Source organism: Crocodylus siamensis, chromosome 7 (assembly GCF_052110815.1).
Source record: "Crocodylus siamensis isolate JL-2025a chromosome 7, ASM5211081v1, whole genome shotgun sequence".
NCBI classification, from domain to species: Eukaryota; Metazoa; Chordata; order Crocodylia; family Crocodylidae; genus Crocodylus; species Crocodylus siamensis.
In genome coordinates, this window is record NC_143401.1 from 68,486,236 (window position 1) to 68,509,543 (window position 23,308).

General features: G+C 44.0%; 1 protein-coding gene across 10 annotated transcripts in view; it reads left to right on the forward strand.

Annotated features, from left to right (window-relative positions):
• CPEB3 (cytoplasmic polyadenylation element binding protein 3) overlaps window positions 1-23,308 on the forward strand; it is a 183,231-nt gene that overhangs the window by 119,437 nt on the left and 40,486 nt on the right. For 7 of the 10 annotated variants that reach the window (XM_090056512.1, XM_090056510.1, XM_090056511.1 and 4 more), the window contains exons 5-6: window positions 14,011-14,178; window positions 15,750-15,839. The exons of 1 other annotated variant lie outside the window; for it this stretch is intronic. In XM_090056512.1, coding sequence (XP_089912638.1) covers window positions 14,011-14,178; window positions 15,750-15,839 — 258 coding nt within the window. The remainder of the gene's footprint in view (window positions 1-14,010; window positions 14,179-15,749; window positions 15,840-23,308) is intronic. 2 more of the 10 variants (XM_090056516.1, XM_090056517.1) reach the window with 1 other exon arrangement.

Sequence of the window (23,308 nt, forward strand, 5' to 3'; positions counted from 1 at the left end):
GAGGGTGCACTCCATCCCATCTCACAGGTCATTGGTGAAGATATTGAACAAAACCATCCCCAAGCCTTTGGGGCAGTCCATTTGACATGACTGTCTTATAGACATTGAGCCATTGACTACTACCCTCTGAGCCCAATGATCCAGCCAGTTTTCTATCCACCTTATAGTCCATTCATCCAACTTATACTTTCTTAGCTTGCTTGCAACAATATTGTGGGAGACTATATCAAAAGCCTTGTTAAACTCAAGGCATATCACATCCACTGTTCTCCCCGCATCCACAGAGCCAGTCATCTCATCGCAGAAGGCAATTAGGTGGCTGCTCGAGCCCTAGTCTGGCCTTGCAGCAGTAGCAGTGGTGGAGGCAGCTCCAGTCCTAGTTTTGGCTAGAGTTGTCACCACCACAACTACTGCTGTGTGGCTGGCTTAAGGGCCAAACCAACCATGTGCTCCATGCCCCAGGCTGGAGCTGGGATTGGAGCCAGAGGGTAAATGGTGACAACAAGAGCCCTAGGAGGGGCAGCGGAGGCCGCAGGGTGGGGGGAAATAATAGTGGGTATGGCTGTGACCCTAACCCCAGGTCAGGGCTGGAGTCAGAGCTGCTGCAGCTGCCTGGTGCCGATTCGTACTCAAATTCAACACTAGAGGCTTTTTTCTGCATGCTTAATGGGTGGGAGGCTCATCTTTGATTCAGATAAACAGGGTAATTAATAGGTTAATTACAATTTTTAAAGCTATTTCAGAGAGAGATGAACTGCAGCATGTAGATTCCTAAATTGAATTTCACATTTTTAATGGTAAATGACATCTTTTTTTCCCAGGTAGTAAGTGACTAATATTTCATAGTTTCTAGGGTCGGAAGGGCCCTGAGCAGATCATCAAGTCCAACCCCCTGTCATGGCAGGAAAAAGTACTGGGGTCAAATGACCCCAGCAAGGTGTTCATCTAGCCTCTTCTTAAAGACCCCAAGGGTAGGAGTCTGCACCACTTCTCTTGGAAATTGGTTCCAGATCCTAGCTGCCCTGACCGTGAAGTAGTGCCTCCTGGTATCTAGCCTAAATCTACCCTCTGCCAGCTTGTGACCATTATTTCTAGTCATTCCTGGTAGTGCTTGGGGGAACAGGGACTCCCTCAATGCCTGCTGGTCCCCTCTGACTAGTTTTGTAACAGGCCACTAGATCCCCCCTCAGCCTTCTCTTGTGGAGGCTGAACAGGTTCAGGTCCTGTAGTCTTTCCTCATAGGGCCTGCCCTGCTGCCCCCTGATCATGTGAGTGGCCTTTCTCTGGACCTCCTCCATGTTGTCCACATCCCTCCTGAAGTGCAGTGCCCAGAACTTGATGCATACTCCAGCTGTGGCCTGACCAGTGCTGCATAGAGGGGGAGTATCATGTCCTTGGACATGCTTGAGATGCATCTGTGGATGCATGACAAGGTGCTGTTGGCCTTCCTGACTGCATCCCCACACTGCCGGCCCATGTTCACCTTGGCATCAGTGATGACTCCAAGATCCTTTTCTGCTTCTGTACTGATGAGAAGGGAGTTCCCCAGCCTGTAGGTATGGTGCTGGTTCTTCCTCCCCAGGTGCAGTACCTTGCACTTGTCAGTGTTGAATCCCATCCTATTCTCATCTGCCCACCCCTGTAACCTGTCTAGGTCCGATTGTAGTCTGTTGCTTCCTTCTAGTGTGCCCACATCCCCCCCACATCTTAGTGTCATCAGCAAATTTGAACAGGGTGCTGTTTACCCCCTGCATCCAAGTCACTGATGAAGATGTTGAACAGTGCGGGCCTGAGGACCGAGCCCTGCGGAACCCCACTGCCCGCATCCCTCCAGGTCTAAAATGACCCATCCACCACCACTCTCTGGGTGCGGCCCTCCAGCCAGTTGGCAACCCATTTGACTGTGTAGGTGTCTACACCACAGTTCCCCCATTTCTTAATGAGAACAGGGTGAGAGACAGTGTTGAAGGCCTTCTGAAAGTCCAGAAAGACTATGTCCACTGCTACCCCTGCATCTAAGGATTTGGTGACCTGGTCATAGAAGGCCACCAGGTTGGTCTGACAGGACCTGCCTCTAATGAACCCGTGTTGATTGCCCCTAAGCATAATCTCCCCTGCTGGTTCCTCGTGGACATGTGCCAGAATAATTTTCTCAAAAAGGTTGCCCAGGATTGAGGTAAGACTAACTGGCCTATAGTTTCCCAGGTCCTCTTTCCTCCCTTTTTTGAAAAATGGGAACCACATTAGCCCTCTTCCAGTCCTCTGGCACCACACCAGAGCACCATGAGTGCTCGTAAAGCCATGCCAGGGGTCCTGCAATGACCTCAGCCAATTTAGTGTTGCCTGTTTCGCTCTGTCTTGACAAGCATGAGTGGGTTGGTTGGTTTGTTTGTTTACAATCATGTTAATTTAAGGGTAGTGGGCCTTTAATCTCTGAAGTTATAGATAATACAGCTAACATTATTTCAAATATTGCATTTGAAAGGGGCATGCTTTTGGTTTGTTTAGACATAGTTCCATATTATTCTTCCTTATTTATGGAATGTATTGTTTAAACAATGAAATAATGAGGAAATCAGAAAAAAAAAACTTTTGTACAATAGCTTAGAATTCTGAAGTGATAATTAAAAATGAAATATAAGTTACAATCAGTTTTTATAATTATTGTTAAGTCTGTCTGGTTAACCTGTGATTATCATCATCCTAGTTGTGGGCCCAGGACCCTTTTGAGCTATTTGCTGTATAAACGCAGTAGTCTACATAGAGTTTGATAATAACTTAACTTCTACACATGCAATGCGGTTCATGAAAAGTTTTGAAGTTCAGTCAAAGCATTGGATTTTGGAGTAAAGTTTAAGGAAAACTGCTTAAAAATATTATGAATGAGTTTGAGGAGGGAAAAGGTCAGTAAGCTGTTTGGTACTGTGTTTTTGCCATTACTTTACAATGTTGATTTATCCTTTAAAATTACTAGAAAGATCTGAATTATTTAAGACTGCAACTACAGTACAAAGATTGGGACCCATAATATGCTACTACTGCAGCACCATTATGCAACAGTAATGAGAGCCATGCACATGATCAGAGGCGCAGACTCAGGAGGGACCTGGTGGCTGCCTATAAGTACACAAGGGGTGTTCATCAGGATCTGGGAGAGCGTCTGTTCACCAGAGCACCCCAAGGAAAAATAAGGACCGACGGTCATAAACTCCTACAAGACCGTTTTAGGCTGGACATAAGAAAAAATTTCTCTACTGTCCAAGCCCCCAAGACCTGGAATAGACTCCCTCCAGATGTGGTGCAGGCACCTACTCTGGATGTATTCAAGAAACGCTTGGATGCTTATCTTGCTGGGGTCCTTTGACCCTAGCTGACTTCTTGCCCCTGGGGCAGGGGGCTGGACTTGATGATCTTCGAGGTCCCCTCCAGGCTTAATGTCTATGAAATGGGAACAATTGATTCTGTACCTTCGAGAGAACTTTGTATGGGTGTGTTTGTTACCATGTTGTTTAACCATGGAAACTGAGCATGCCCATGCTCTGGATAGTAACACTAAACATATGACCTTTTTTCTCTTCCCTGTTTAAAAGTAAGTTCAATATTAAAAATATATTAATTTTACAATAGATAATCTCTGTGGTGCACCCAGATTAACATGTTGCATTTCACATTATGCTGGTTGTTTGCTTTCTTCTCTTCAGTGTTCCTTTCACATATCTTTTAAATAAGTTATTTGGATCCCACAGTGTAATTTTTACTTTGGTATTTTGGCTATTTTTGTTTTTATGTTCCTTTAGAGAGGTAAAGAGATGGTAGGGAGGTAAAAAGAAAAAGACAATTCTCTTTCTGTCAGCTGAAAAATAATATGCTTTCATGGAAAGAATGCAGCAGCTCCTCTTCAAGAGGATGATGCCCTTGATTTGAGGATCCTGTTTTTCCGATGAACTATAATGGCATGGGTGGAAATCTCCTTTCCCACTTGGTGCCAACTGGCTACTTTTTTTTAAGGAAAAAAAAAAAATTGTTTCAGCCAATATGAGACCAGGCTTAGTGTCAGGTCATCTTTCTAGGATCTTTCTAACAACTGTGTAAGGAGCAAAATTAGAGTTTCGGGTCTGCAAATCCCCACAACTGTTCAGCTACAAATGATAAATGAGGTTAACTTTTTTCCTTTTCTCCCTTTTTCATAGGTAAGTCCTGCCCCCCACAGCAAGCAGAAGTGTCCAATCAATTGTCTAACCAACATAGTTTTTGGGCTTTTACTGTAGATTGACCTTTCTTTCCATTGCCTGATTGTGATTCTTGGTCCTCACCGTATTGTCAAATTTGTAATCCGACAAATACTTTTGTTGGTTTGAGATCCCTGGGTGACTTCAAAATACCATGTTTCAGATTATTCTCCACTAGTTTAAAACCTTGGAATGCTAATTTGATGTGCATAGTCATTTTAGTTTTCATATAGCATATGTGGATGACTTTTTTGCAATGTATACTTATAATCTATTCCTTTACTATTTTGGGGGTTTACTCATCAAGGGCAATTCTCATTAAAGTTTTAAATTTATATGCCACAATCATTCAAGGCAATATGAACCAGTTTAGGCAACCTGTTTTCAGTATGTTTAAGAATGCCAAGTATTTGAATTCAGATCATTTTGATTGCTGTCTATAAATAATAGATTTCTATGTGATATTTAAAAATGTTTTGTACCAAATGACTTATTTTAATTAGCACTACTACAACATTGTATACCATCTCTTTTAATATTTATAAAGGATAGGTGTAGCATTATTATTTTAAATGAGAGATCTGTGGTTTTGGTTCTTTGATGTATAGAATACACTCTCACAGCAAGTGTGCTTTACATTTTTTGTTCTTTAAGATTTCTCTCCTCCCCCCCCCCCCCGCATTTGCATTATCTGAACTTCATTCATCAGGAGGTTTGTTAATAGGTTCTTACCTATTCCCTTCCCTTACTTTTTTTTCTGGGAGGGGACTGGATGGTAGGAGGGTTGGAAAGACAGAAAAGTGACATTATCTTTCCTTTTGGAGCTAAATTTAATTATAGTTCTGACCACAATACCAACAATTTTCTTCTGTGTTTGCATGCAGCAAGGAGTTATGGGCGGAGACGAGGTAAATATTTACTAAATGTTTTGCTCGCCAAGTTATGGTTATGGGGGTAGGGGAAGAGAGTGCGTTTCAATTTATGATATAATATACATTTTCCAATCTTTGTAGATCATTTGTCTCTAGTAACTTGATTAATATTTTTAGTTTGCAAAATATCTTAATTTTAGAGTGATTTCCCCACCGGTACTATTCAGTTTGTTGCTTCTTAATGCTCTGAAGAAATAAATCCAGAACCTCTTTCTCATGCTTGCATGTTCTGTAGTTTGCTTTTAATTATTGTGTTATACTCCAGCAAAGGAAATAAATTTCAGGTTCTTATGTATTTGAAAATGCAAAAATTAAGTGATTCATTGTTAAAAGTATGTGTTCACGTAGGTGAGACAATTCTGCTTTTAGTAAAGTCATGAAATTTGATTGGCCAAATCAAACTGTGAACCTCTGTTTTAATAATCCTCAGTATTAATTACCTACAAAAAAAGAGCTTGATTTGGACTCCAAGTTTCACATTTTAACTGCATCTCAGCATTTAAGAATCCTCTTTTGATTTAACTGAAAGCATTTTACAAAGGGAGTAACATCCATCCAGAACATCCATGTAAAAGCACTGCTACCTATTTAGTCTTGGAGAACAATGTAAGTGAGAAATATTAAGGTAGTTGAGCACCAGAAAGTCACTAACTTTTTAAAATTAAATTAAAATTTAATTTACCATGTAATGTAGTTCATATAGTGCTGTGACTTATGTTGTGGAACCTGCTACATTGTGACCTGAATATGGAACCGAAGTCTGATGGCTTCCTATAGAAGTTTGAAAATAAATTTCAAATTCCAGACCTTATAGAATGATTTTGTGATACCTTCAGATTCTTTTTCTTGCACAGCTAATTCAAATCCTTTTCTTGTGATGTAAAAGAAAATCAGATATAAGTTTGATAACTGGTGGCTTACTCATGGATCCTTTGAAAAAAGGCTGCTGAAAATGATTTCTTAGATTTTTAATGCCAAATTATAGGTCGTGAAAATAAGTGATGTAATACTTAGTAAGACCTACTATATTTTCTCATATACAGCACTCACTGTTTTTCCAAAAATCAGCGATTGGAAATTGGGGGGAGGGGGTCTATTTTCAGTGAGGAAATTAAGGTAATAGCACCTTCTGCAGAATAAGCCTCTTTTAGGGGAAGGAAAAAGTAATGCTGCATGTCATTGTACAGATGACAGTGCAATGAGCATGTGGGGCTTTAGAAATGTTGGCTATGGACAGTAGCAGCCCTCCACCCTCTGTATGCTGTCCATGTGCAGCGTTACTTCTGTCTTTCTCCTGTGAGGCTCACGCTGCAGAAACTCCCACTGACGCAGTAAGAACCTTTTGCCCCAGCACCTGGGATTCAGCTGTGTTGTATTTCTAAAGCAAAGCTGAACTCCAGGTGCTAGGACAGAAGTTCCTGCTGAATCAATTGGATGGGCCCTCAGCTGACTAAGCAGGTGCTGCTGTCTAGGACTGGGATCTCAGTTGACCTGGCTAAAATTGGCCTTCAGCTGACCACCCAACTCAGCATGAGAAGAGAAGGGTCAGGCAGTTTGGGTCAGCCATCAGCACCTGTGGTATCTTACAACTAGGGGATTAACAGAGCAGCCGCAATGTTTTACCTCTCCCCATCCCTCTGAAGCTGCCTATGTTTCCCTGGGATAATACTATAAAGAAAAGATCTTTTTTTCTTGATTCTGCCTTTCAAAAACAAGGTGTGTACATTATTCAGGGGCATATTGTATGTAAGAAAATATAGTAGTTGAATATTATAATGCCAGACTTCCAGTAAGATTCTATCATTCTGAGTCTTGGAATAGTAGGCTATTCCAGGATTTAACTTGCAGGATTTAGAAGAGTTTTGTGCTTAGGTTAATTTTTTTTTTTTTTTTTAAATGAACCAGAATTACCTTTTTATTTTTTTTCCCTTATCCCTTAAAAGATTTGTTAAATAAAGTGTTAATAATTTAGATGTCAGTTGAGATATTTTGATATGGTTTTTATTGCTTATTGAATAGAGAAGTAAAACAGTAATGGTGATACAGTTTTGGCTCAGTACCATGTATTTTAGGATCCTTGACATTAAGGCTTATTTTAATCTTTTTTTTGTTTATATGTGGCTGATCAGTTGGAAATAAAGCATACTGTGTATTCATGGTGAAATATGACATACAATAAATTGTATCATGTATATTTATTACATGATTTTCAGAGCATAATTTTAGTTTGTGTTAAATTGTCTGTGTGTGGGGGGGGGAATTAAAGTAGACACATTAGAACGTTGGTATGATGTTCAACAGGCGCATGGTTTCCACTTTCCTTAACTGAGGCACTAAATCATGGGGAAACAATCCATAATGAACTTGAATTTACATTTAAAGAATTCTACAGGGTTTTCATAACTAGAAAAATCTATCCTTTTGTTTTTAAATTTTAAATATTTGCCACTCCAACTCCTAGTTACATGACAGAAAGTACATTTGAAAGAACATACATTTGTTCATGTCTGCATTGCTCATATATTTGATACTGTGTTACTGCAGTTACCAGTAAAAATGATTGCAGTCAATAAGAGATCTAGAAAAGTTGGTACTCTCTCAGTACATGAAAACTGAGAATGATTGATTTAATTATTTTTATTTTTTAAAACTGTGAAGAACGTTTCAGAATTGCAGCAGTTGAAGTTCCTGCCTCTCCCCCCCAAAACCCAACAAATTCTTTATACTGTTTGTTAGAATTTACAGCCTATCTTACTAAAAGCATCTGCACCAAGGCCATTCTGTCTGGCCTGCATGGCCCCTAATAGATTAATTTTTATCTGCCCTGGCTGCCTCCCAAGATGACAGGAGCCGGGGACAGTAGGATGCAGGGGAAGCTATGGCAGGACCCTGCAGCAGCAAGGCCCACCTGGCCTTACTCCTCCCCCCCCAACCAGAAGCCCCTGCCTAGTAGAGACTTCTGGCCTGAGACCATGGGGCTGTTTCTGCCTGCCTGAGCCAGAGTAGGAAATTCAGGTAAGAATGGGGAAGAGGCGGGAAAGGACTGTGGGCAATCACCCCAGTCCTCAGGGCTGGCCTGCTTGGCTTCTTCCGAGTCCTGCCATCATGACCACGCAACCAGGAGCCACATGGTGCAGGAGCAGCTGGCTGACAAGCAGGGAAGTGGGGAAAGCCACAATAGGGGACAAGGGGGAGTGGAATCAAGTGGACGTGCGGGAGCATGGGGCCTGTGCCAATATCCTGGGGCCAACGCTGGCGGGGCCCAGAGCAGGGAGGCAGGAGCATGGGGCATGGGCTGGCAGGGATCTATGGAACTGGGCTGGGCTGCACCAGCAGAGAGAGAGGGGAGCTGGCCCAGCTCCTATATAGCCCCTGGCAGCCAGGACCCCAGGCTCCTGCTGCCCTGCTTTTGGGCCCCCCCAGTGCAGGACACTGGCTCAGGCCCCATGCTCCTATCTGAGTTGCTGTGTTCCCATGTGCCTGCTCTCTCCCTGTCATGTCTCCCCCCCCCGCCCCAGCCCCAGCCCAGGACTAATACTAGTACAGGGAGGGACCAGCATGTGCAGCCTGGACCCCATGCAGACTCTGAGCAGCTGCACCAGAAAGCACTGGGAGGGGGAGGGGCTGCTTTCCCCCCATGCTGAGCAGTGGTTTGTCCTGCACTGCCACCATTGCACCTGGGTCCCAGCACCAGCTCTGGGCTTGGCTGCCCAGGGTGAACAGCAGCAGCAGTGACTGGGCAGGAACTGCTGATCTGTGCGGGGGAAAGCGGCCCTTCCCCCTCACCGCCTCTGGGCAGTTTTTGGTGCGGCCCTCCAGAGCCTGGGCTGCCAGTGGCTCCATCACCACTGTCCCTCAGCTGCCCAGCGCGTCACCGCTGCAGAGCAGCTTGCAAGTGCCAGTGATGGAGCTGCAGGGCAGCCCAACGTGCATGGGCTCCAGGCAGCTTCACCAAAAAGTGCCTAGTAAGGGGAAGGGGCTGCTTTCCCCTGTGCTGAGCAGCAGTTTCTGCTCAGCCTTGTTGACTAAGCCCAGAGCAGTCATGAGGTGCACAGGACCATGGCTGTGTGCACTGGTCCCCGCAGCTACTCCTGCATACCCAGGGGCAGCAGGATGCACCACGGCTATGCAGTGTGGGACATACTGGGGCTGTGTGCTGTTGGCGATGGTGGGGAGGCACCACAGAGTGCTCATGCTCTGGGCTCCCATGCGCACCCCACATACCCTCAAACCCTTCCTGCAAACCCCACAGCCACATTCTCACCTGCACACAATTGCACAACCCACAAATACCATACCCCCACCCCACAAATACTATACCCCTGACACCTCTGCACACCCTACACAGTATACAAGAGTAAGACTGTGTTTTGAGTATGCAATCACTTCTACATATACAGCACAAATGCACACAAATCGGGACAAAAATATTTTTTTAAATTAAAATATGTTGTTATCGGTGTTGGATTTTTAGTATACAATTTATTTTTTTTCCCTGTTCAAAGATGCCAAACCCTTTTCCCCAAAGTAGTACTTCCAGGTATAAGGGGAGGGACTTTGAGTGGCAAAAGTCAGAGGTTAGGGGCGGAACTTCCAGTCCCGAGATGGTGACCAGGGGGCAGGGCTACCCATGTGGAACTCAACAGCTTGCCAAAACTCAGTAAATGGCCCTCCAACCAAAATAATTGCTTGCTCTTGGTCTACACATTGTCATATGGTGACACTATGATGCTGTGCTTTAATACTTCCTTTCGGAAGTACTAAAGCACAGAGCAGTAGGGGCAGTTACTGCACCTTACTGCCATAGCATGCTATATGGTGACATAGTGTTGCTATGTTGCCATAGGACAACATGTACATGCACCCATTGGGTAAGTAAAAAACAAAACAAAAAACACAACAAAAACCACAAAACAACAAACCAAAAAAAACCCTAGACTGGGCTAACTGGTGAATATGTATTGACAGGCTTTTTTCTTTCTGTCTGAGATATAAAATCTTGCTTTGATTGCCATTGGAATACAGGACTGTGTTTTAGTTTTTATCCACATATTCCTTTTGAATTTAAGAGTGAGGTGCATCAATTTTTGTCTTTGTTTTAGTGAGTTGACATAGTAAATGTTTTATGCTTTTTTGAGAACTGAGTTTACAGAGTAAATTGTTTTTTAAATTTTTTAAAACTCCAACAGTGATGAACTCTTTTCTGTAGAGTCTGTTCAGGACATCTTGGTTACTCTTAATTGTTGAACATTTTAATATGATGGTAATGCTCAGAAGTCATCTATTTTATTTGACTGGGCACAGAATTCTGATGGATAATAGTGAACAGTGGCCAGGTGCCCAAGGGCAATGGGACACATAGGGGCACTGGCATTTTGTGGCTGTTATCATGCTGCTGGTGTGATTTGTGGAGCTGCAACAGCAGCTGACCTTTTTTCTGCTCTCCATCAAGTTGATGCTCTGGGTGGCTGCCTTTATCACCTCACCCTCACTACACTATCGATATTGAGATATGATTTCTTTTGTCTTGCAGAAGGCAGGCTGGTTGGTGTCTCATGTCAGGACTGTCATATTTTTACTTGTATCAGTCTATTTACTGGGCAAAAGAAATAAGACTTTAGTCTTTGTAATGCTTTGGATTATCCTTTGTCTTTTTAGCAAATGCTGTATCTATATTTTTAAACCTCAGGCACTTGTCATAGTATATGATAATCTATTTTTCCTAGCACCTCAAACCCAAGTTCCTGTGTGCATACCATCTGGGCCAGGGAATTCATTATTTTTCAGTTTATCAACCTGTTCTAGCTGCTCTTCTCTTCACATCTCAAGCTTAATAATACTAGTCAGAAAAGAGCAGGTATCTTCCTGTAATTGTGTGGCATGAAAACAATTGGAAATAAACTGCTGTAGTCTCAACAATTTCCTTCTGTTCCCTATATCTGCTTCTTTGATCCCATTGTACCTCAACAAAGCCGTTTTGTTTTTGTTTTGTTTTTGTTTTGCTTTTGTTTTACAGGATTTCTGCTTCTCGATACTTGGCTATTTTGAAGCAAGTTTAGCCTCCAAATTTTCTTCTGATATACAGAAGACCAAAATCCATGTGCTGCTTGTGACTTGGTTAAGAATACGCTTTCCTTGTGTGTCTTTTGAAACTTTATTTCCAAAAAAAACCCCCTGTTGCTCCAGGCTTTGAAATATTTATTCTCAAAATCTATCTCCATTGTGACATCATTAAGTACAGACATGCGTGGGTCAAAATTCCCTTGATGTTTTAATAGACTTTTTAATAGATTTGTTATAATAGATTTTACATTTTTGATCTTTCAGCATTGTTCACTTGGTTTTTCTTGGGGTTTTTTCTTGATCCAGTATTCTATTGACATACTTACCTTGGGTTTTTTACCCATACAGATTCAATCCTGTTTTTATTGTTGATCAGTTTTTATTTCATGAAGAACTGTGGAATCGTTTTGATACAGGACTGCTCTTCTCACCTCTTTGACCTAATCTGTCCTTTCTGTGTAGCCTATAGCTAGATATTCCAGTGTCCTGTGGATTTCTTTCATTTCATCATGTTTCAGAGCCTATTTATCTCAAGGTCTTTTTCCATTTTTAGACATTCTAGTTCATCCTTTGTTGCTTTTAAGTGTCTCTCATTTTGCTAGTTTTATTTTTAGCCATATGTCAATCTTTAGCCTGACACCTTTGTCAATCCAACAGGATTTACCTCTGATCTTAACCCATGCTTGTCCCACTTTAGCTGGTTTGGGACCTAGAGTTACTCGCAACCCTAACCGGCCAGTTGGACAGTGGGTGGCTTTGCTTTGGACCCCAGGAATACCCGATGCTGGACCTTGGTGCTCAGCTAAGCACTAGAATTCATGCTGAGCAGCTTTGGCCCTGGTTTAGACCCATGGCTGTTGTCTGTTTGATCCTGAGGATGAAGTGGGAAAGGGCTGTACCCCAGACCCTGGAGCTACGCCATGCTCTGAGGCTCACCAGTACCTTTAAAGAGCTGTAAAAATCCAAGGCTGCAGGGTAAGGATCGTTAAGGTGCCAGCTCTTGGTGAACCCACAACCTCATGAAGGCAGTGAGTAGATTGTCATTATTGGGACCGAGGCAGCTGCCAGCTAGGTTCTAGACCTGGGGCTGCCCAGGTCCCAGAGTTGACAATCAGTTCATTGTTGGGATTAGGATGATGGGATATGCTACACATGTTATGTCACCACATAAACCAGCCACAAAGAAGTTACATACTTTTTTTGAACAATACATGTGGCTGGTTTGCTATTTTATGGTGCTTTAAGTTCAATGAACACGTGGCACGTTCATATGTATGGTGTGATTTAACATGTTAATCCCATCAAAGCTATAATGTGTGCCAATAGCATAAATGTTAAGAAATCCAGTCTTTTCATCCAGTAAGCAAGTTACTAAATGATTCTTTTGGTTTACCCCCCATTTGCAATGTTCAAATATTGTACTCTTATTATCTTTTGTTCTTAATACCTCCTTGCATAAATCCCTCACCATGTGAAGAAAACATGAGGCTTTTTAGAACCAGGAGGGAGGTTCCATATACATCTCTCCAAGACGTGAGACCAGCTTCTTTAACTCGATTCAGGGAAATAAATTCTGAATCCAGTATTTTTGAGAGAGTGAAATCAGAATTTAAAACAGGGTACTGGGTTGTGCTAGCTATACTTTTTTTCTTTGTGTAGAAGGTAAGAATTTTGGTAGTTTATCTGCCTAATAAAGGCTTCATATATTTTAATTAGGCTGCTTGCTTCGCCTAACTGCCCATCTTCATGGTCTCCTATGCTTACTTTGTCATCTGCTTCTGCTCAGACCAGGCCTATCCTCACATTTGATGGTGTAAGGCTTTTGCTCCACTTAAATTAGGTTAAAACACTCCAAAATATTTTGAAAGAAACATTTTGTAGCATTAATGGAATGGCCTGAATGTTGGGTTGTTTCACGTTAATTTAGAAAAATCAGTGAAAATAGTTTTTACTGTAAACGTCACAATATGGATTTCACTATGTCCCAACTTCAAATATATTTTAGAGTTCTACATATAACAATAATAGACAATGTTGGCCAATAACTTCCTTGCCTTTTGAAAGCCAGCCTTAATCATAAAACATGGTTTTCAGGTTCATTGCTAAAACCCTTATCTCATGTTAGAAGAAATAAATACTTTTTTCTCCAGAATGACTGCTGAACTGTAGCTTTTAAGAAATGTAAACAATGCTAACAGTAAAATGCTTTCTTGAATTGGCAAAGAGGGAATATATTTAGTAGAAAGGCTGTGCTTAAGTTGAGGGAGACATTTACAGGTAAACTACTCTAACAGAGAAACTTATTGCAATTCTGTGCTTCCTGGTTTAACTAGAGAAGTAAAGAGATAATGGAATTATACACTTAACACACATTATCATGTGCTTTTATTGAACTGAAAAGTGATCCATCCATCTACATGGAAGTGGACCCTTTTATATAAAAAAAAAAAAAATGGCTGCCGGTGTTTCTTCACATGCTTGTTAACTAATTTTATAAACTAGTTGATGGGCATCAACTTTTGAAAGACTTGCTACTAGGATTCCTCTTGCATGTGTAACCATTCATAGCGTTTACTTCTGTCAATAAACTAACCCACAACCATTGTACTTGTTATGGTAGGAGACAGAATGGGTGGTTCTGTTTACAGAGTGAGGCCCTTTTGAGTGAACTGCAAATTCTGTTAAGCTAAAGAAAAACAGAAGACTGAAGCAGGCTTTGTTTCTTAGTGGAATATTTGCTTTTCCAGAAAAGAATTTTAACTATAGAAACTCAAAATCTGTTACAGGCCGGTCTTCACTCTTTCCTTTTGAAGATGGCTTCCTAGACGACAGTCATGGTGATCAGTCTTTATCATCAGGTCTCAGCTCTCCAACTCGCTGTCAGAATGGTGAAAGAGTGGAACGCTATTCTAGAAAGGTGTTTGTTGGAGGTTTGCCTCCTGACATTGATGAAGGTACTGTGAACAAGTGATGTCTGCCATTGATAAGAAGTGGGAGTTAGTTCTTTTTATGTAGAGAATAAGTAAAAATGTGGCTTTTCCTAACTACGTTATGTGGTTAGTACTACTTTGTTACAAAAAGCACAAGTTTTGAAGTCTGCTTGGAATTTTTTGCTGATTACTGTAAATTGGAAGTAGCTGAGAGTCTCTGGAGAAGAGCGGGATTAATAATCACTTACAGGAATATTTTGTAACCTTGATAGGAATGGCATTAGTTGTATCTATGTACATGAAATGAAATGAATGGAAACCCATGGCTAAATGAATGTGAAAAACCCTCAGTAGCTCAGGAACACTCCATCTCGTTACCTGTTTCCCCATTCCCCCTTCCTTCCCCCCCTCCCCCCCCCCCCCCCCCCAAAAAAAAAGAAGTTTGCCTGCATTTTAAATACTCCTGTCCCTTACTATAATAAGTGGGGTTTTACCTAATAAATGCCTTCACATACCCAAATACTTGGGTAGATCTAAAATTGATTGCTTAATGTGATTTTTATTTTAATATGGGTATACAAAAATTTCTATCTTATTATAGTTGTTTTTCACTCTGTATCTACTTTTACCTGTGAGAAATTATTTTCATGCTGTTCCATTGTAGACATTCTCCAAGAATCTACCACTGACTGACAAGCTTCGTTAAGCAGGCATAGGAAATTTAAGAATGCTTCACAAAGGAAGGAAAGGCTTCCTTCTTTAAACAGATTTTGTTGTGCTTGCCTGTTGTCCAGACAATGCAATATATACAATAACATAATAGTAATAAACATCAAACATTGGGAAGGTAGATGTGTTGCTAGTGTGGTCATAATAAGCACAATGGACAGAGGCTTTTTTTTATTCCAGGTACATGTGCTTTTATTTAATAAAGACTGAACTTGTATACACGATTTGAAAATATATTTTTTTCCTGAGCTATCTATATACAAAATTAACTGTAAAAGTAGTCTGTTAAAGTCTGTAAAGTAGAAGAAATTTGGGATTGGAGATGGTTGCTTAAATGTTTCTATGTTGAAAAAGTGATGAAATTGTTTGGTAGGCTGCTTACCTTCTGGTAGCTATCATAAATATACCCAGCCAGAATTCAAGATTGACGTTTATAACCTTGTTAATAGACCAAGCTGTTATGTTCCATAGTTTGAGAGAGCACCAATCCAGATTCAGTACTTTAAATCTTGGTTCAGATTTATCTCTAGTTATGTTTTGTGAGGGGGGGGGGGAAGGCAAAAAAGTATTAAAGTTTTGATTTGGCTTTCACCTTGATGGTAATACATGGTTCTCTATCTTGTAACAGTGTTACATGTTTGCATTTAGTCCTGTTGTAAAGTTGCATTAGTGAAAAGCAAAACTGCTGAAATTTTAAACATTATAGTAGATGTAAAAGTAAATCATGTTTAAGAAATATCAGTTGTTGTTTTCTTCTGGTTTAAAAACATTTTGAAAACCAAATTGCTAATGTATTTTAAGCAAGAAACGTTTGTTTTGCCACTTCTGCTCTTAAGCTTTCTAAGTTTTCTCATTTGTTTTTGTAGATGAAATCACTGCCAGCTTTCGTAGGTTTGGACCTCTTGTGGTGGACTGGCCTCACAAAGCTGAAAGCAAATCATATTTTCCACCAAAAGGTAATTAGCTTAAAATACATCTACACAGGGTGTTCTGGAACAAGCAAACTCCAGCTACATGGTAGCCCATTAAAAAAAACTTTCGCTGTTTAAGATGGTGGCAGTCTCTTTTCTAAAGGTATCCATTGTATATCGAAGGCGAGAACTCAGTACATTTAACAGTAAGTTTTGTGTTAGAGGGAGGTGGGGAGTGCAATGATGGGAGGGATGTCCCCTTGTTTTCTAACGGTGAAGAGAGTAAGCCTTGAGCTCATTTCAGTTGGATTCTGTGCTAGTGGAAGTTTGTTTTCCAGAACGTTGTAGGAATTTTGGCTTTATTCTAGGTTTGTTTAGAACAAGGGTTGCAAAATGTTCACCAGCAAAGTGCTCCATGCACTTCGTAACTCTACATGTGTAAAAACAGCAAAGAAACTAATATAACTAAGACTTTCGCATTCTTAAAGCTTTTGAACCAGTGTTATTTAGATTTGTTTTGGATTGAAGGGAAAAAAATTGGGGAAGTTGCTTGGCTAATACACTCCTTCCCTCATTGCATACTATCCACTTTCTACATATTTTTTTTTTTTTAACTTTTATGCAGCGTACTTTCTCTAGGCAGTCAAATTTCCATTACCACATGTGGCTTGGCAGTTCAACCACTGTCTGAAAGTAGTACAGAACTAATCAATATTTATGGCATTTGTATTTGACAACTTCCCATTTCTTCTGGCACGAAAAATTCTCAATTGTTCTTTAAGGCAAGGAGGGCAGCAGTTAGGCAGAACAGTCTACTGTTTAGCCGCTAAGCTAATGATCCTACCATTCTAGATTAGCAAACAGCTGCATTTTGTCGAAAAGTTTTTCAAGACCTTTAGTGCCAGGTAGCTTTGTTGCAACAGATGTTGCTTGTAAATCCCATTTTAGGGCATTTCAGTCTTAAAAGAAAACTTTTTTATTAGTGGTTGTTATGAAGCATCTGCTTTTGGACAAATGAGATGAAATAGACATGCCTTTGACTGTAGTTCCTAAAAGTTATAACCTGCCTTTATCATGTGACGTTCAGATTGTTTTAGATTCTTTCCAGTTGTAGCTTCTGTACATTATACTTGACCTGGTATCTTCTAAGCCAGGGCGGGCAATCATTTCAGGTGGAGGGCTGCTTGCCCAGTTTTTGGCAGGCTGTCGAGGGCCGCATGGGTAGCTCCACCCCTTGACAAGTGCCCCACCCTCTGGTTACCATCTTGGGACCAGTGTCCCAATGTCTTGGGACTGATGTCTCAGGGTCAGCACTGGTAGGGCCTAAAGCGGGGCACAGGCTGGCAGGGGTCTGTGGAGACGAGCTGGGCTGTACCAGCAGGGAGAAGGGAGAGCTGGGACAGCTCCATAGAGCCCCTGCCAGCTGGTACCCCATGTTCCTGCCACCCTGCTCTGGGCCCCGCTGGCATTGGCCCCAGGACACTGGCGTGGGTCCTGTGCTCCTGCTGGCTCCTGTACCTGCTCACTCCCAGTGCCTCCCAGCCCTGCAGTACAGGCGGGGGGGGCAGTACGCAGTCCTGACTCCCTGCTCCCTGGCAGGGAAGGAGCTGGTGCTGAGTGCAGAGAAAAGTGGCCCCTCCCCTACTCCATGGCTGGTGGTCCCTGCTGAAGGTGCTTGTAGCCCACGTGGGGCTGTCTGGAGCAGGCACAGGCAGCCCCACATGGGCTGCGAGTAGCTCCAGTGTGGGGCGCCGGCCATGGGGCAAGCAAGGGGCCACTTTTAACCATACACAGCACTAGCTTGTAACCTTACCCTGCTGCCAGCTTGGGCCCCACACCATCTTCGGGCTTGCTCATCAGGGTTGTGCATGGTGACAGCAGCTGCAGCCCACCAGCTTGCCATGCTGGACAGTTTGCTGCTGCTGCTGCCGCCCACCCGGAGCTCATGCGCTGGGCTCCCCACAGGTGGTGGTAGCAAATACTGCCTGGTGCAGCAAGTGGAGGGTCCACAGCATCAGTTGCCATGTGCAGCCCTGACAGGCAAGCCTGGAGCTGGCATGGGGTCAAGGCTGACTGGGGGGCCAGGTTACAAGGTGGTGCTGTGAGCGGCTGCAGCGCAGGGCACCAGCCACGGGGTGGGTGAGGGGCCGCTTTCTTCCACACTGGGAAGGAGCCCGGGAAAAAGCTGAGCACAGGGCGGGGGAGGGGGGGGCACGGCCCCTCACCTGCCCCGTGCCCGGTGCTCCCTGATGCAGCTGCTTGCAGCCCATGTGGGGCTGTCTGAAGCAGGCGCAGGCAACTCCAGGTGGGCTGTAAGCTGCTGCAGCGTGGGGCACTGGCCACAGGGCAGGCAAAGGGCTGCTTTTTCCCGCCTCCCGTGTTCAGCACCACCTTGTAACCCAGCCCCACAGCCAGCCTGGTCTCCGCCCCCCCCCCCCCCGCTTGCCATGCTGGGCAGCCTTTGCCACTGCCGCCTGCTTTTCTCTGGCCTGCTTTTCCCTGGGCTCCTTCCTTGCCCGGGGTCCTCTCCTACCCTCCCCCCTTCCCCCTTACCTGCGGTTCTGGCGTGGGGCAGCCATGTGGTCTCAGGCTGGGGGGGTGGGGCCAAGCGGGCCTTGCTGTTGTGGGAGCCCACCAGGCTTCCCCTGGGTCCTACTGCCTTTGGTTCCTGTCACTTTTGGCAGGAACCAATAGCAGATAAGTATTGTAAATTTTTAGGGGCCCCATGGGCCAAATAGAATGGCCGTATTTTGTCACCCCTGTTCTAGGTCTCTAAAAGCTTTATATTTTTCTGTTACGTTTTGCATAACAAACTAAAAATGCATATTAACATGAACATTTATTAGTTATTATCATATACAGTCTATATTGTAGAAGGCTAAACCCATCTGCTATCCAACCTGTAAAAATGTTTTGAATACGGTGTATTTTAGCAGAAGACAAGGGGAATGCAGTCTCTCTTCTATTTCTGTCATGATTCTAATATTGGAAACAGCTTTCAAAGCTACTGCCAGTTGCCCAGAATGTCTGTCTTAAAGTGCTAAACAACAGTCGATCCCAACTGTTTCAGATTTATTTTTAACTTGCTTCTTAGCTATCAGTCAGGACTTCAGCATCATACCTCCAGCTGCTTATCTTTAGGAGATACTTGCAGTCAGGTTAAGCTTGATCAGATACATTTGATTGCAATATATATGAGATCATAATTTATCTGGAGGGAATCTTATTACTTGGAGTTAATCTGTGAAGCTTGTGCAAGACTCATCATTTTCCTCACTTTTTAAAACTATATCTTTGATATTTTTACTGCCAGTGGTTTTCCTTTAACGACTGCTTTGAATTGTGTCTGGAATGGGACCTTAAGACATTGTTGGAGCTAAAACACTAGATCTTTAGTTCTCTGAGATTTCTGTAAGTTTGAAGGGTGTTGCTTTAAAAAAAAAAAAAAAAAAAAGTTAAAAAAACAAACAAAAACACACACAACTCGGCTTTTCAGAAATCATGCCTGGGTGTGTACTAAATGTGGCGAGACCAATTTTTGCTCAAAGGTTAACTCGCCAGATCAAACACCTCCCACATCCCCTTCCAGTAATCTTCCCCCCACCCTCTTCTGTCTTGGTATTTTGAAGCTTGTGTTAGTACTCTTTTTTTTTTTTTTTTAATATTGAAGATGTATATGCTTGTATAGTTTTCAAACTCAGAGTATCCTCAAAGGATGTGTTTAAACCCCTTGAAATAAAACCAGTGAAATAAAGTACAAAAACAAATCAATATGTTAGTTTCTGTTAGTAAAAAGATAGGATATTCTATAAGTTTCTGCATTTAATACAGTCTGTCAGCATTAGCTGAGACATTGCCCTGTTGTCTTAGCATAGCTTACTTTACCATACTTCCAGTTTCAAAAAAGAAGACACCTTGTGTGTTTGTGTGTGTTTTCGGGGTGGGGGGGGATATATGATTGCCCAGGGGTGGTGATATGCCAGTGCCCTGCCCCTGACTCCCTGCCAGCCCCTGACCCACAGTATCCTGGCCCTTTACTCGCAGCCTGTAGCCCCACCCCATCTTTGCTGATGCCCCTCACTCTGGACCCACAGTCCCTTCCTTTCCCCCTTTTCCCCCATCAGCAAGAGCAAGGGCACTAACCCCAATGCTGCTGGCCAAGCCACACAACTCCCTGCTGCCCTTGGAGGGCCCCCCAACCCTCTTCCTCTGCTGGAGGGGCAGGCGCCTCCCCTGCCTTGCTGCAGCCTCAGTGTCCAGACAGCTTCTCCCAGTGCCAGCAGGCACTTGCCTCCCCCATCACACACACTTCCCCTCCCACGCATGCACACAGCCCCCCAGATGGTCCTCGAGCCCACCCCTGCTCTCCGATGGACTTACCTGCATCCAGCTGCAAGGGCTGCTCCCACCACTCTGCTTGGCTGCATGCTAGCTGTGAGTGAGCATATGCAGATGCACATGGTGCCCCTTGCCTCCAATTGCCCTTCCCCTTCTATCCCCAGCACCAAGCAGCTCCTTGCTAGAGCAAGCTGGGATGTGCTAGGAAAAACTTCAGTGCTGAGCAGACCAAAATCCCGGACATTTGTTGATATTTAAAAAAAAAAACACAAAAAAACCCCCTGCCTGGATGGAGATAAGAGGACATGTCTGGGAAAATCTGGACATATGGTAACCCTAGCTTGGACGATGACTATGTTTTCCTAATAATGGCCTTACTTATTCCAGTATTACTATAGTGTCAGAAGCCAGGGGACTCCTAACTGAACTCATTAACTTTGAACCTGCAACAAAGTTAATGATTTTTTGTGAAAGGTTCAGGTGATGCAGTAAGGCAAGGCTGTCTAACTTTCAGGCATCTGGGCATAGCATATCCTGTGAGGGGCTATATGAGGTGTAGGCTGCAGACCTGAAGTCTGCTTTCTGCATGGATAGTTCTCCTTTCAGGCTACAAGGGCAGCCTGCTTCCCTTCCTAACCCCCTCTCCATAGTACAGGCAGTCCAGCTCCCCATTGCATGCATAGCCCCACCACATGTTTCACACACTTGCAAAGGAAGGCAGCCCAGCTCCTTCCTTTGTCATAAACACCATGAACAACCCAGCTCCCTCCCCTGGCAAGTGTGCAGCATGCTGGCCCTGCCTGCTCCACGTCCTCCTGCTGTGCTGCATTGCACTGCCCCTGGGAGCTGGGAAGGAAGTAGAAGCTGAAGGAGTTAGGGGGAGTCTAAGGAACCTGGATGTCACAGCAGGAGCAATGGTGTGTGTGGGAAGTGGTAACTGGGAAGGAGCCTGCAGGCTGTATGCTAACCCTTGGGAGCCACATGCAGCCTGCACGCTGCTTGTTGGACAGTAAGGCTGTATGAGGCTTCAGTAGCTAATTCAATTTGGAGGAGATTCTGCCTGATTTGGAGACTGAATCTGAATTGAATCAGGAGACCAACTAAAAGCTCCAGCTCTATTCGGAAAAGATTCATGGCCAAATCTCTGAATCGGCTAAATTAAACAGGCAGCTGACAGCTGTCTTCAGCTGGTAAGTCTATTGAGGTTGGGGGAGGTGGGAGTGAAGGATTGGGGCTAGGGCTGGGGCTGGGACAAGCTGCCCAGCCGTGGTGGAGGGGCACAGGATGCGAGCGTGGCAGTGCTGGGAGCAGGGGCTCTGTGCTGCTGCTGTCTGACCAGTCGGGGTGCAGGGGTGGGATGCGGCTTGCTCCAGGCAGAAGGGGACAAGTGGCAGGAGGTCATAGCCCCTGCTCCCAGCACTGCTGCACCTGCATCCTGTCCCCCCCTGTGCTGGCTGGCAAACAGCGGCAGGACAGAACCCCTGTTCCCAGTGCTGATGTGAGTGTGGCAGTGCTGGGAGCAGGGGCTATGCCCTGCTGCCACCTGGAGTGAACCATGCCTACATTTCACCCCCTCCCCACCCCCGCACTGGCTGGGCAGGTGGTAGCCAGGGCATGGCCTCAGCAGCTCCCCCTGCCAGGGCAGAGGCAAACACAGCTGGAGGAGCCATGGGAGAAACCCCCATGGCTTTCCAGCCTCCTGGCACCTAAAAAACAAAACAAAACCCCTCACTCACCACCTCTGGTAGTACTGATTGGGGCCTCTGAGGGCTCATGGCAGTGGAGGATTGCCTCCCTGCTTGGCACCTGCGTAGCAGTTGCTTCATGGCATGGTTGCAGCATGGCTCTCTGCAGGACATCATATGCTGCCTGGGAGCTGGGGCAGCTCCAAATGTCAGCTGGAGCCTGGCACCGCTGAGCCCCAGCGACCTCAGCTCCCAGACAGCATGCAGTACCTTGGCAAACCATGCTGCACCCATGCCATGGGGCAGCTGCTGCGTGGGTGTGGCGATCACTGCTGCCCCCCACTACCATATGCTGTGCAGGGAGGCTCTGCCATGAGCGCCCAGAGGCCTCGATCATTGCTGCCAGAGCCAGTGAGTGCGGGGCTTGTTTTTTAAACTGCCGGGATGCTGGGGCCAAGTGGTAATCCATCTGGGGTGGGACAGGGGAGTGGCACGGGGAGGGGGGGAGAGATCAGGGTGCAGGGGCTGCATGGGGGTCTGCCATGTGGCCCCAGAGCCCCCACTGCCTCTGCTACTGCTGGTGAGATCCTGCAGCTGCCTAGCTATGCTTGCCTCTCCCTGGCTGATCCGAATCACTAAATTTCTCTGAATTGGTGCCAGATCTTCTGAAGCTGATTTGGCCAAATCGAATCACTGTCCTCCAAATTGGCCGAATCCAAATCGAATACTTTCCTATTCACACAGGCGTATTGGACAACTCTGCATTAAGAGAAGCATGTAAGTACTTGTACAGAACTGATGCTAGAGTCTAGTGTATAGTCAACATAGACTACTGACAGTCCTGTGAAAGCAAATTATTAGGCCATGTTCACGCTACAGAATTCATCCTTCATGGAGATGGCAACAGAAGCTTTTAGTGTAGGCACAATTAAACTGGGAAATCTCTGCCATTGCCAGTGTAATTTTGTTTTAGTGGTGGAGAAGGGTGTTTAAAAATACTTTTTACAAGATGTTGATTTAGCTGCCAGAGCTGCAGCTACACTACTAATAATATTTATGTGGTATTTTATACATAGATACTGTACCAGCAAAGTGTGCCTAGGGTGCAAAAGACATTAGTAGTAAAAAGCTACAGAAACCTTTTGCTTTGACCTGTACCACCAGAGGTGGAACTGAAAGGATTAGTTTAAAAAAAAAAAAAAAAGAGAGAGAGAGAGAGAAAGTATACTGTCCAGTGCCACGAAATGCTGCTTGTAACCATCTGCAGATAATTGTCTAAATCAATAAAGGAACAGGTTGCTGGCTTTAAAGTGGTTTAGCCATCAAATCCATACTTAAAATCTATGGATATTCTTAAAATAAAGTAAAAAAAAAAAAATCTAAATAATACCCAATGTATCTTCATAGCGTACATCTTTTGTTCTCAGTAAATGCAGTATCTGGATTGTTGGGGAAGGGAGGTACTGGTGGTACACAGCTGTTTTGTTGCTA